The sequence below is a fragment of the Oncorhynchus nerka genome, linkage group LG23 (assembly GCF_034236695.1).
Source record: "Oncorhynchus nerka isolate Pitt River linkage group LG23, Oner_Uvic_2.0, whole genome shotgun sequence".
Taxonomy (NCBI): domain Eukaryota; kingdom Metazoa; phylum Chordata; class Actinopteri; order Salmoniformes; family Salmonidae; genus Oncorhynchus; species Oncorhynchus nerka.
In genome coordinates this window covers 40,775,750-40,790,389 of record NC_088418.1, presented here as the reverse complement: position 1 = coordinate 40,790,389, position 14,640 = coordinate 40,775,750, and the positions used below count along the sequence as shown (strand labels likewise).

The 14,640-nt window shown below is 43.4% G+C and overlaps 1 protein-coding gene across 1 annotated transcript in view; it reads left to right on the top strand.

The window, feature by feature from the left end:
- Positions 1-2,755: 2,755 nt before the first annotated feature.
- The window catches only part of acadvl (acyl-CoA dehydrogenase very long chain), a 32,764-nt gene continuing 20,879 nt past the window's right edge, over positions 2,756-14,640 (top strand). Inside the window, exons 1-11 of the mRNA XM_029629972.2 lie at positions 2,756-3,061; positions 3,154-3,223; positions 6,222-6,296; positions 6,530-6,602; positions 6,704-6,768; positions 8,123-8,257; positions 10,789-10,933; positions 11,253-11,382; positions 11,905-12,030; positions 13,090-13,288; positions 13,442-13,546. Of these exons, the coding sequence (XP_029485832.2) occupies positions 2,991-3,061; positions 3,154-3,223; positions 6,222-6,296; positions 6,530-6,602; positions 6,704-6,768; positions 8,123-8,257; positions 10,789-10,933; positions 11,253-11,382; positions 11,905-12,030; positions 13,090-13,288; positions 13,442-13,546 (1,194 nt within the window). The 5' untranslated portion in view covers positions 2,756-2,990. The remainder of the gene's footprint in view (positions 3,062-3,153; positions 3,224-6,221; positions 6,297-6,529; positions 6,603-6,703; positions 6,769-8,122; positions 8,258-10,788; positions 10,934-11,252; positions 11,383-11,904; positions 12,031-13,089; positions 13,289-13,441; positions 13,547-14,640) is intronic.

Sequence of the window (14,640 nt, the reverse complement as noted above, 5' to 3'; positions counted from 1 at the left end):
TCTCTCAAGTAAAGACTTCCTTTGTAATGTTCCTAAGATCTGTTATTTGTCATGAGTTGAGAGGGGTGTGTCATGGCTATAAATGATACTAAGAATTGTTTTGTAAGCACTCTCAGATAATTAATTTATAGACACTGAATTGATCTGAGAGTCACAGGGCTATGAAGCTCATATAATTAAATATGGACTTTATGATATAGCTCTGACTTGTGTGTGGTTTGCTCTCTCATGATTTGGTAATACAGGAAATTTCCACGACACGTTCCAAGCATTGAACCCTGTGGCACCCCCATAGAGACTGCCAGAGGCCCGGACAACAGACCCTCCGATTTGACACACTGAACTCTATCAGAGAAGTAGTTGGTGGACCAGGCGAGGCAATCATTTGAGAAACCAAGGCTGTCGAGTCTGCCAATGAGGATGTGGTGATTGACAGAGTCGAAAGCCTTGGCCAGGTCAATGTTTGTTGACCTGGCTTTCGAAGACCTTAGAAAGACATGGTAGGATAGATATAGGTCTGTAGCAATTTGGGTCAAGAGTGTCCCCCTCCTTTGAAGAGGGGGATGACCGCAGCTGCTTTCCAATCTTTGGGAATCTCAGACGACACGAGAGAGGTTGAACAGGCTAGTAATAGGGGTGGCAACAATTTCGGCAGATAATTTTAGAAAGAAAGGGTCCAGATTGAATTATTTACGGTCCATTGAGGTATTTAAAACAGTATTATAATCTCCCACCATAACAATAGAGTCTTGTATTGCTTGTAGGGTTGATAAATTATTATATGTATTTTCAGAGAAGCGTGGACCATCATTATTTGGACCGTATAGATTAATGAGCCAAATCTGTTATAGTCCAACAACATACTTAAAATAATCCATCTACATGGATCTGTTAGGACAATTTGCACATTAGAAGCCAAATGATTGTTAATGAATATCATCACCCCTTTTGAGTTTGGTTGCCAATGGGATAAGTATATTTCACCCCCCCCCCCCCAGTCCTTTTTCCACACAACTTCAGATGTATTTTTTTGTGAACTTGTTCTAATAGCCTTTTTGGTAAAGTTCTCCATGTTTGTTGTCAAGGAAGCTCATTTGTTTTTATACAGGATGTACCGCCCCCACCTACTATCACCCAATCATGTCAATACAGAGCTATACGGAGCTATGTGGAGCCCTCCACATTGTTACAAAATCTGGGAGGCTCATGGCACTGAGCTCGATTTGGCCTTCGCAAGCCTCGGAGGCTCTGTAATTGTGTCACACCTTTCACACAGAGCCTCTGGACCACATGTTCGGAACAAGCATCAATAGACTTTAATCCTGCTGTAGAATTCATTCCAGCCAGCAAGAAGGTCAAAAGAATTAGTGAATAAAATGAACCAGTCACTCAGAAAAAAAGAATAATGACTCTTGAGTCAGTAAAATGAGTGGTTCAAAAAGAACGAATCGTTCGCGAACTGCACATCACTATTGTTCACACGCGTATTTTTGGGCAGATACGTGTTGGACTTTAGCTATACGTGCTAAAGTCCAACTTCAAAACATAAATGACAAAAATAAACTGTAACAATATGCAGATCAAAAACATGAAAACAACCCATGTATCATGTTCTGTGTTGTCAGGAAGCCACGACTATTAATTGGTCAAAACGTAGAGTATGGCTTGAACCAGAACCGATAATTAAAAACACCATTTTTTAATAATCAAATGATTGATTATTCAAATGATTGGTTATTCAATTTCTCGTTATGTAATGTTTCCTTAGACAATAATACAAAATTTAAAAAACATTCATGTTGTTTGATTTCAGATTCAAATAAAATAAAAGAGGCAGGACTCTTTACTCGTGTTTGATCTTGTCATGTAATAGGAAATATTAATTCGATAACTACAACTATTTTTCATCCACATTGCCACGCTTCATAAATACTGCACCCTCATCTTCAAAACTCCTAGTTATACAACCATGTAACTTAGAAATTCGCTGGAAAGAAACTTGACAATTATTTATTGTTTTGGTGAATAGTCATGACTTGTTCAGTTTATCTGTCCTGTGGTAAAACAATTATTATATTGCTGCTTACACTTTGATTAGACCAACAGAATATTGGTACATCAGAAGTATGGAATGCGGCATTAGCCTTGCAGAAATTGTAGCAGAAGGTGAATGATGAATTTTTGTTCCACACATATTCAGATGATGATGCGTTCTATTTTGCGCAAAAGTACTATCGTTGGGATCAAGGCGTGACAGAAATTGTAGCAGAAGGTGAATGATGAACTTTTGTTGCACACATATTCAGATGATGATGTGTACCATTTTGCGCGAAACACTGTCGGCGTATCAAGGCGTTAATCTGGATGCAAATTCAGTTTTGAGTTCCACAGGAGTCATTTGCGTACCTGGACGTTTCTGACTGGTCTTGTAACTATGACAACTGGATGGGATATGTAGTGATTTTGCCAACACAGCCTATGCCCCTTAACCTTTTTTAAACTATCGCATTTGTTGATTTAAATCGGAATGTATTAGTATAATGAGTAATCCAGGAATTGAACTAGCTAATTGGCTCGAGAAAAGTAGATAAAATAGAGACTCTACAGAGCTTCAATGAATTGCTAAATTAGCTCTGGACAGGAAGAGTCTACGGAGCTCCTCCTCCACCTCGTCACTCTATGCAGCCTACACTTCCGTATTTCTGCTGTGTCCTGTGCATAGATTCCAAGAAGCTAGACAAGTCTTCCGTATGCGCTGTCTAGACCCGGTCAGATAGGCAGCTGGTGTGTCTAGAATACTCTTTCTATGCTCTGGCCATTTTCTTCAGTGTATTTTTTTCTAGGTTACACAACGGCAGCAGCCTACTTGAATAAGTCACAGATTTTGACTCAGAAGGACAAATTCGTCCATTTGGAGCGCTGATTCGGGACACAAGATCAAACAGATCTCTTTAACCTAATTCTATAGATAGCTAAGGCGGTCGTTCAATATGCTTTTGGGCAAAGTGAGTTTGACTCCTGCTTTGTGCACAGCACTTCGTATCTCCCCTGCCTTTTCCGGGTAAGTAAATACATTCTCACTGACAAAACAGCTTTAAAAATATTTATTTATATACATTCAATCTTTTTCAATTCGTATTTGTATTCGTGTAGGATTCAGAAGCAGATCGGAGCAGCAGCCACGCAGAATGCCCGCCTCTATGCTTCTTCTCAGGCCGCGGAGGTAGGCAGTGCGCTGTCATAAAACACAACACTCACAGCCACGCACTCGTTTTCCTGCTAAAATTGGACACATTGTATCAATGATCAAACATTGTAACAGTGATTATTCTAAACAGGGGCGTTTATGTTGCCATCTTGACAGCTCATGGGTTATGTGTTCAGGTGTTGAAACAAACCATGCTGCGTCATAATGTTGTATTAAGAAAAATGTTATCCAAATGAGATAAGCGTAACTGATAAAAGGATGACATTGCTTCCAGTGGAGGTAACCTATATGGACCTACCATATCCATCAGGTTATGTAGTAGCATCGAGAAGTGGGGGAAAGTTCACCGTGGACTCACGTGACTCCAATCTAGGTTATAGGTGGCGCTGAGTTCTATTTCCATTCAATGATAGACAGGGGACAGCAGGACACAGCCAGGTCACACAGTACATGTGTCTGACCAATGACCATGTCAATAGAGTACCACAGTATGAGTCATAATAACCATAAAACCTAGTGGTCAAACAGGGAAATGGTTCCAATTGTTTTTCCACCATACATTTTTCCCATAGGGGATTGTAGAAACACTTAAAATAAGGGCTGTTGGGTGTAGGCTTACCCTAGCGTGACGTTTTTTTGATAACCATGTAAATCTCTCTCAGACAAGGTGACTTTTATCAATATATGTGCCTGTATTCACCTCCCAAAAATGAAACGCTAATTAGCTGCTAATGTGGCTATCATAAAGGATATTTTCTCCAAACAATTTGAGGGAGTGCGCACTATTCTGTGTTGAGTGTTAACAAAGAAACAGGTACTCCAATATGCTTCATTTAGAGTTATGTAACTTTAGTTGTCATACATATGCTGGGCTATATGTTTTAGATTTTTAAGGCTGCATGATGAGAGTAATGAGGATTTGAAAAAAGTCACAAAGGCATGAGCTCTACTTAGTTTTTTTTTTGCGCAGGCTGTACACACTTCATCAGTCCCTCATTCACAATTTGACAAGCACTTGATAATGCCTCAAATTTCCCAGCTGCATCATCTATATGTGTGGCTGTAATGCCCCCTAAAAAAATCCATACCTTTTGCGGTTAGTGGCCATTGTGCCCTTGGGCTGAAAAAATAATTATAATTCCCTTCTCCTGGCTGCGTGCCAAAGCAACTGTCATTCACATGCTTCTCTGTCACACGATTGGGTCTTTCTCACATGCTAAGTGTGTGAAGACAGACATATCGGGGACGCAACTGCACATGTCCTTATCCCATTCCGAGGTGCATATTGAAAGAACTGCCCACATTTACTTTTCGTCAGCCAACAAGATGAGTAGGCCTAACGAACAGCAAAAGCCCTAGCCTATGTCAATCTACTATCCCCATAGTACAAAGGTCAACTATTCTATTCTGTGCGAGAAATAAATATTCCAAACATAGTCTGGGACAGTTGTTGGGATGCGATAGATCCCAAATGAATACAAATTCTAACATCAAAAAAATATATTTTACGCAATGTGGCTGACACAACATCAGAACGCTTAGCTTAAAAAGTTGACCAGCTATTAGGCTATTTCTACACATTATAAGCACAGCAATGCGCACACCGCGATAGGCTCGAAGTGTGAATGTCCCATTAGCTTGAAAACACCATTATCAAAAGTGACCCAATTGCGATTATGCATGTAACGCTTTTATTATAAAGGTGCATTCTTATGGTGAAAATGATCTTCCCCTAACTTGAAACTCATGCTCTGTGTAGGTATGCCAGTTAGACTCTACACCCATTGTAAAGCGGATTAATGTGCTTAATTGTAAGAAGTTATTCGGCCACTTGAGTTGTGATACAAACCTTATCAAAACATATAGGACTACGGGCTGGGCTACATGAGGTGTGCGACTATGATTTGTAAAAGTTGCAAAAAAAAAGGCATTGGGCTGTTTTTGCCTTTAAGCTGGGCGTCATTCACAAGTGATGGGTTATTGTTGCCATAGATATCCGGCACTTACAAAATATCACTGGTAGACCAGATGGTGGCGCTATAACAAGTGATTGAAAATGCATACATGAAAAGGTCACGCCCCTCACCCCGTTTGATCTAAAGTCATGAAATTCGGTACATATGGTGCTTTCACTTCAACTGGGGGGGGGGGGAGGGGAGGAGAGGTCAAATCATGATGTCAGTGATCTCCAGGTCGGAAGGTCAGAGCTCTAGAAAGAGGCCCAAGTTTCCGACTTGGAATTTTGAGTTGGATGACCGTTCAAAAAAAAATCCCAGTTGGAGCTTCTTCTTTTTTTCTTCTCCAGAGTTCCCAGTTGTCTTGAATGCGACAATAGGTCCCTCTCCTCACAAGGAACACATTTGCCTCATGGACCCATACGGTCCACCGTGATGGATTTTCTGCCATTTTGTGAAAAACACTTAAAGCTATGAGTCGTGCTAACCCACTCGACATCCCAGACACCACTGGCCTGATTTTGACAACTTGGGTGAATGATGTGTCTTGCCATAGATATCTGTAATTTACAAAACTACACTGATAGGCCCAAGGGTGGTACTATAGTAATCAACTTAAATTCTGAACTTATATCAAGCATGTTGTCCCATTTTGAGCTTAAATTGTTGTCACTAATTGGCCCAAGACACCCCGGGGCGCGGCATCATTCGTGGGGGACATGTTTAATGTTGCCTTGTTTTCAAATGAACACTCAGATTCTTAAGAGTAATATATTGTTTATCTTTCATATTTAATCCTTGTGTATAGGAGCAGGGTCTCCTACTGTAGCTTTCACAAACCCCTTAGCGATTGTTGCCCATTTCCCCTGTCTAAAGTACTGTACCACTCCATTCAATTATCCTGATCCTACCTATCAATAATCCCTCGGAAATTCACTTCTTTCAGTCCCTATCTCTCTAACATATTGTAACCATAGAACTAGAATGAGATTATATTTCTACGGTTGTAATCTCTTCTCTCTGTATGACATTGCTTGTTTGTGTTTGTCTCTCTACAGGCAGTACTGGACAAGCAGGCTGTTGGCACCACCACGGCAACCAAGGCAGCCACTGCCAAGAAGGCACAGAGTGTGGTATGTGTTCTTAGATCAGCCTTCCTCCCTATAAAGTACTGCTTCACTGAGGTTGTCCATACTGGATGTGGCTACTGTTTGGGTCTCCATGTTTTAAAGTTCACGATCAACAATTATGACTGAGCTGCGCTTAGATCCCTCTGAAATGCATTAGGAAGTACAGTATGCATTTCCTGCTTTTTTTTGTGTGACAGTTGATGATATATCAACACGACCCCATGTATCTCTTGTAGGAGTCCCAGTCTTTCGCCGTCAACATGTTCAAGGGCCAGATCAACCCCTCGCAGGTCTTTCCCTTCCCCTCAGGTGAATGGACTAGTCATGTATTGTTATGCAGCCACTTAGCGATGATGTAAAGGAGACATGTTGGAACATTTAACGGTTGTGGGCTTTTTGCTGTTTTCCAGTGATGAACGAGGAGCAGACCCAGTTCCTCCAGGAGTTAGTCCCACCCGTTTCCAAATTCTTTGAAGTGAGTTTCAATTCACCTTTTTCTTGTTTTTGTGACCAAATGTTTATTTTATTTTACAAATAGTAAACCACAACACATATTTCCTCTTAAATTATTCAAGCTAAATTTCTTTACTGCCACTAGATTTGTCATCAGGGTCATCTTCATTAGCGAACACCGTAGCAAAATGTTTCTTATTGGACAAGTTTAGATAGTTTTGATTATCTGTTAGATTATTGTCTGAATTGGACCGTATTCCTCCATTTCAATACTACTGAACATGGCCCAGTTTGTAACTGACCTCTGTCTCTCGGGCTGGCTCGTGGGTGCTGTAGAATAAACACATATATATATATATACTGCTCAAAAGAAATAAAGGGAACACTTAAACAACACAATGTAACTCCAAGTCAATCACACTTCTGTGACATCAAACTGTCCACTTAGGAAGCAACACTGATTGACAATACATTTCACATGCTGTTGTGCAAATGGAATAGACAACAGGTGGAAATTATAGGCACATAGCAAGACACCCCCAATAAAGGAGTGGTTCTGCAGGTGGGGACCACAGACCACTTCTCAGTTCCTATGCTTCCTGGCTGATGTTTTGGTCACTTTTGAATGCTGGCGGTGCTTTCACTCTAGTGGTAGCATGAGACGGAGTCTACAACCCACACAAGTGGCTCAGGTAGTGCAGCTCATCCAGGATGGCACATCAATGCGAGCTGTGGCAAGAAGGTTTGCTGTGTCTGTCAGCGTAGTGTCCAGAGCATGGAGGCGCTACCAGGAGACAGGCCAGTACATCAGGAGACGTGGAGGAGGGCAAGGAGGAGCAGGAGGAGCACTGCCAGAGCCCTGCAAAATGACCTCAAGCAGGCCACAAATGTGCACGTGTCTGCTCAAACGGTCAGAAACAGACTCCATGAGGGTGGTATGAGGGCCCGACATTTACATTACATTTAAGTCATTTAGCAGACGCTCTTATCCAGAGCGACTTACAAATTGGTGCGTTCACCTTAAGACATCCAGTGGAACAGCCACTTTACAATAGTGCATCTAAATCTTTTAAGGGGGGTGAGAAGGATTACTTTATCCTATCCTAGGTATTCCTTAAAGAGGTGGGGTTTCAGGTGTCTCCGGAAGGTGGTGATTGACTCCGCTGTCCTGGCGTCGTGAGGGAGTTTGTTCCACCATTGGGGGGCCAGAGCAGCGAACAGGTGGGGGTTGTGCTTACAGCCCAACACCGTGCAGGATGTTTGGCATTTGCCAGAGAACACCAAGATTGGCAAATTCGCCACTGGCGCCCTGTGCTCTTCACAGATGAAAGTGTAGGTAAACTTCTGACTTCAACTGTATATATGGTATGCTGTAGGAGGTGAATGACCCAGCAAAGAATGACTCCCTGGAGAAGGTGGAGGACAGCACCATGGAAAGCCTGAAAGAGATGGGGGCCTTTGGTCTGCAGGTCCCCCAGGACCTTGGGGGCGTGGGCCTCACCAACACACAGGTGAGAACATACACCTTTATCTCTATACACACACAGTTTTGTACAACTAACCTTGTGGGGACACACAATTCCCCCAAATTATATTTTCCCTAACCCATACCCTAGTTTCTAACACTAAACCCCATTGAAATAGCATTTGACCTTGTGGGGATAACAAAATGTCCCTATTTGGTCAAATTTTTGTTTGTTTACTATTGTTGTGGGGAATTGTGGTTCCCAACAAGCATAGTTAAAAACACACACTGACCTGGGGGTAACACATAGGGACGCAGACAGACACACACACACACACACACACACCTTAAGAGCAATACCCCAACCAGGACGCAGGTAAGCAGGGATACCCTTTTACCTCTATACAGCAAGAACACAGTCTATTCAGAGTACTGTACCAACACATAATACACAGGTCAGCAGAAATACCAGCACACGTGTGCAATGATGCATATACAGTGCCTTTGGAAAGTATTCAGACCCCTTGATTTTTTTCCCCCCACATTTTGTTATGTTACAGCCTTATTCTAAAATGGATTAAATAAATATTTTAATCCTCAGCAATCTACACACAATACCCCATAATGACAAATCGAAAACAGGGTTTTAGAAATGTTTGCTAAATTATTCAATATAAAAAACAAACACCTTATTTCCGGAAGTATTCAGACCTTTTGCTTTGAGTCTCGAAATTAAGCTTAGGGTCATCCTGTTTCCATTGATCATCCTTGAGATCTTTCTACAACTTGATAAATTCAATTGATTGGACATGATTTGGAAAGTCACACGTATGTCTATATACGGTCCCATAGTTGCATGTCAGAGCAAAATCCAATTGTGTCGAGGCACCGATCTGGGAAAGGGTACCAAAACATGTCTTCAGCATTGAAGGTCCCCAAGAACACAGTGGCCTCCATTAATTCTTAAATGGAAGAGGTTTGGAACCACCAAGATTCTCCATAGAGCTGGCCGTCAGGCCAAACTGAGGAAGCGAAGGACCTTGGTCAGGGAGGTGACCACAAACTCGATGGTCACTCTGACAGAGCTCTGGAGTTCCTCTGAGAACCTTCCAGAAGGACAACCATCTCTGCACCACTTTCAGGTGCCTTTGTGGTACAGTGGCCAGATGGAAGCCCCTCAGTAAAAGGCACAACAGCCCGATTGGAGTTTGTCAAAAGGCACCTGAAGACTCTCAGACCATGAGAAACAAGATTCTCTGGTCTGATGAAACCAAGATTTAACTCTTTCTGACCTGAATGCCAAGCGTCACGTCTGGAGGAAACCTGGCACCATCCCTACGGTGAGGCATGGTGGTGGCAGCATCTTGCTGTGGGCATGTTTTTCAGCGGCAGGGACTGGGAGACGAGTCAGGATTGAGGGAAAGATGAAACGAACAAAGTACAGAGAGATGCTTGATGAAAACCTGCTCCAGAGCGCTCAGGACCTCAGTCTGGGGCAAAGTTTCACCTTCCAACAGGACAACAACCCTATTTATTTATTTAACTTCATTTAACTAGGCATTTAAAAAAAACTATAACCTTTATTTAACTAGGCAAGTCAGTTAAGAACAAATTCTTATTTTCAATGACTGCCTAGGAACAGTGGGTTAACTGCCTGTTCAGGGGCAGAACGACAGATTTGTACTTTGTCAGCTCGGGGGTTTGAACTTGCAACCTTCCGGTTACTAGTCCAACGCTCTAACCACTAGGCTACCCTACCGCCCCAACCCTAAGCACACAGCCAAGACGACGCAAGAGTGACTCCAGGACAAGTCTCTGGATGTCCTTGAGTGGCCTAGCCTGAACTTGAACCCGATCAAACATATCTTGACCTGAAAATAGCTGTACAGCAATGCTCCCCATCCAACATGACTGAGCTTGAGAGGATTGGCTGAGAAGAATGGGAGAAACTCCCCAAATACAGGTGTGCCAAGCTTGTAGCGTCATACCTAAGAAGACTCGAGGCTGTAGTTGCTGCTAAAGGTTCTTCAACAAAGTACTGAGTAAATGGTCTGAATACTTATGTCAATGTGATATTTACTTTAAAAAATATATATACATTTGTACATATTTCTAAAAACCTGTATTTGCTTTGTCATTATTGGGTATTGTGTGTAGATTGCTGAGGGGGAAAAAAAAAAAAATATAAATATATATATATATATATATATATATATATATATATATATATTAGAATAAAATGTGTAAAAATCTTTCTGGAGGCACTGTAAGGTGTTGGTGGCGTAGCTGCTGTTTGTGAAGGATGATACCATAAAGTTCAAGCCATGTCTTAGACCACTGGATAAAGAATGATGTGCCTGTGGTAGAATATCCATGTCGAAACAAGTCAGCATGAAACTGAGCTATGCATGTTGCTCTTGATAAGGATGGCTGCAAAATAACCTTCAAGACTCAGCAGTTTTTTTAAGTTTTTTTTTTTTTACCTTTGTGTCCTCTGACAATAGTACACCAGACTGTTAGAGTACTGTGTAAATTAAGTACACTAATGTTTTAACCTCCTTTTTTTTTATTGAACAGTATGCCAGGCTGGTGGAGATCGTGGGCCAGCACGACCTGGGGGTTGGCATCACTCTGGGTGCCCACCAGTCCATCGGTTTCAAGGGCATCCTGCTGGTTGGTAGTCCCGCCCAGAAGGAGAAATACCTGCCCAAGCTGGCCACAGGTGAGAGAGAGAGGCGGCAGGTAGCCTAGTGGTCAAATCCCCGAGCTGACGAGGTACAAATCTGTCCTCCTGCCCCTGACAAGGCAGTTAACCCACTGTTCCCCAGTAGGCCGTCATTGAAAATAACATTTTGTTCTTAACCGACTTGCCTAGTCGGTAAAAGGTAAAATAAAGAGGCTTTGTCGTTACTCTCTCTTAGTCATTTTATTTGGTTCTGCCTATCTATTGTTATACCTAGACTGTAATTCCACGTAGAAGGCATTTCAAATCTGTTGGCCTTAATTCTCTTTTTCCTCCTCTTCTTTCCTCTTTTATCTAGGTGAGACCCTGGCAGCTTTCTGTCTGACTGAACCCGCCAGTGGCTCTGACGCTGCGTCCATAAAGACCCTCGCTACCCTCTCTCCCTGTGGAAAACACTACATCCTCAATGGAGGCAAGATCTGGATCAGGTACTGCAGGACCACCAACATTGTGCTATCATTTAGTATGGCGCAAACACTGTGTGGTTTATGTCCTGTACACAGTCATAGCTACATTGGAAGTTTACATACACAGCCAAATACATTTAAACTCAGTTTTCACAATTCATAACATTTAATACTAGTAACAATCCCCTGTCTTAGGTCCGTTAGGATCACCACTTTATTTTACAAATGTGAAATGTCAGAATAACAGTAGAAATATTTATTTCAGCTTTTATTTCTTTCATCACATTCCCAGTGGGTCAGAAGTTTACATACACTCAATTAGTATTTGGTAGCATTGCCTTTTAACTTGGGTCAAATGTTTTGGGTAGCCTTCCACAAGCTTCCCACAATAAGTTGGGTGAATTTTGGCCCATTCCTCCTGACAGAGCTGGTGTAACTGAGTCAGGTTTGTAGTCCTCCTTGCTCACAATATAGAGTTGTGGTTGTATACAGTATTGCTATTGTTTTCTTTGACTTATCCTGACTCTGTGTCTGTGTTGTCAGTAATGGTGGTCTGGCTGAGATCTTCACAGTGTTTGCCAAGATGCCCATGATGGATGAGAAGACAGGACAAATGAAAGACAAAATCACAGCCTTTATTGTGGAGAGGAGCTTCGGAGGAGTGACACAGTGAGTGGTGGATGGAGGGATGGGTGATGGATAAAGATATGGAAGGATGGAGAAAGGGAGGGATTGGAAGAGGGAGGTCTGAAATGGGGGAATTTAGGTAAGAGTATGTACTGTATGTTTCTTGTTAGAAGCTTCACATGATTGTTGATTTAATGACTATCCCAGTCTCTATATTTTCTGTCTGTCCATAGTCTTGTTTTTAGTGAATATTTTAAGAAGTTTTTGTCCTGAACATGCACATCCACATTTTAAAGAAGTTGCAGACTAAAAGACAAAACAAAAATGTTTTAATTTCAGGCTTTAAGCAACCACTTTTCATATACACCCCCCCCCCCCCAAATTACGATCTTGTCTCATCGCTGCAACTCCCCAACGGGCTCAGGAGAGGCGAAGGTCGAGTCATGCGTCCTCCGAAACATGACCGGCCAAACCGCGCTCCTTAATTCCCATCCGCTTAACCCGGAAGCCAGGTGCACCAATGTGTCAGAGGAAACACCCGCCTCGAGGAGTCGCAAGAGCACGATGAGCCAAGTGAAGCCACCCCGGCCAAACCTTCCCCTAACCCGGACGATGCTGGGTCAATTGTGCGCTGCCCTATGAGACTCCAGGTCATGGCCGGTGGTGACACAGCCCGGGATCGATGCAGTGCCTTAGACCGCTGCTCCACTCGGGAGGCCCTAAACAAACACTCTTATCCAGGTGACATATTGTCAATGCATTAATCTAAGGTAGATAAGACACAACAACGTGACGACGTGTATCGTTGACATTTCCTTATCTTCTACCTCCTCCAGCGGTCCCCCTGGACGTGTATCGTTGACATTTCCTTACCTTCTACCTCCTCCAGCGGTCCCCCTGGACGTGTATCGTTGACATTTCCTTATCTTCTACCTCCTCCAGCGGTCCCCCTGGACGTGTATCGTTGACATTTCCTTACCTTCTACCTCCTCCAGCGGTCCCCCTGGACGTGTATCGTTGACATTTCCTTACCTTCTACCTCCTCCAGCGGTCCCCCTGGACGTGTATCGTTGACATTTCCTTACCTTCTACCTCCTCCAGCGGTCCCCCTGAGAAGAAGATGGGCATTAAGGCGTCCAACACAGCGGAGGTGTACTTTGAGAACGTCCCGGTACCCATTGAGAATGTCCTGGGAGAGGTAGGCGGCGGCTTCAAGGTGGCCATGGCCATCCTCAACAACGGGCGGTTCGGCATGGCCGCCGCCCTCTCCGGCACCATGAAGGGAGTCATCACCCAGGCTGTGAGTAACGCTGTGTGGGACTCTCCAAATAAAGTGTTACCTCCTATTTGCCCTTCAGTTGAGTCTGTCTAGTCTCATTGAAGCTCTGTTACTGTGTTGGTTTTAGCACTTCTTGACCTCCCATACTGACGCCTGTCCTGTCTCTTTGCCCAGGTGGACCATGCAGCCAACAGGGTCCAGTTTGGCAGTAAGATCCACACCTATGGAGCTATCCAGGAGAAGTTGGCACGCATGACTATGCTGCAATATGTCACTGAGGTACACAGACTATCTATTGATTGATGATCAATTTATATCTTGCTTTTCCACACACTCAACGCTCTTTTACATAGTATGAGGAGAAACTCCCCTCCACCACCACCATGTGTGATGCCCTGGCAGCCATTTTACTTCAGAATGCTCACCACACTTCAGCTGACATGGTATTAGTGGAGGCTGCTGAGGGGGTGACAGGCTCATAATACTGGCTGGAACGGACCAAGTTGAATGGCATCAAATACCTGGAGACCATGTGTTTGATGTATTTGAAACCATTCCACCTATTCCGCTCCAGCCTTTACCACGAGCCCATCCTCCCCAATTAAGGCGCCACCTGTGCATGGTCTGCTTACAGCCACTGGCAGAAAGACGGAAGCAATCGCATAATGCACATCATAATCCATTACTCAATCAACCAAATGTGTTTATAGAACATCATCAGATGACACAAAGTGCTGTACAGAAATCCAGCCTAAAACCCCAAACAGCAAGCAATGCAGATGTAAAAGCACGGTGGCTCGGAAAAACTCCCTAGGAAGGCAGGAATCTAGAGGGGAACCAGACTCTGAGATGTGGCCAGTTCTCTTCTGACTGTGCCCGGTAGAGATTATAACAGAACATGGCCATTTAAGGCCAGATTGTTCTTCAAGATTCAAGAGTGAGCATTCAAGAGTGAGCATACTTAAGATCACACAGGACACCAGATAGGACAGGCTGAGCCTAGCACAGCCCCCACACCACCCGAGGAAGATCAACAGACCACCAACTTACTACCCTTACACAGTGCTGAGGATAGCCCACGAAGATCTCCCCCACGGCCCGAGCCCGAGGGGGTGCAAAACAGGACAGAAAGGTCACGTCACTGACTCAACCCACTCAAGTTGAGTATAGCGAAAAAAGCCTGGCACGATGTGATGCACCCCTCCTAGGGTCAGCATGGAAGAGCACTAGCAAGCCAGTGACTCAGCCCACATAATAGGGTCAGAGGTCAGACTACATTCAATCACAGGACCTACTACAGAGATGAGTTCAGTAAAGATCGGCAAACCATTCCATAAAAAAATGTTGTTCTATAGGAGAAAGCCCTGCCTCCA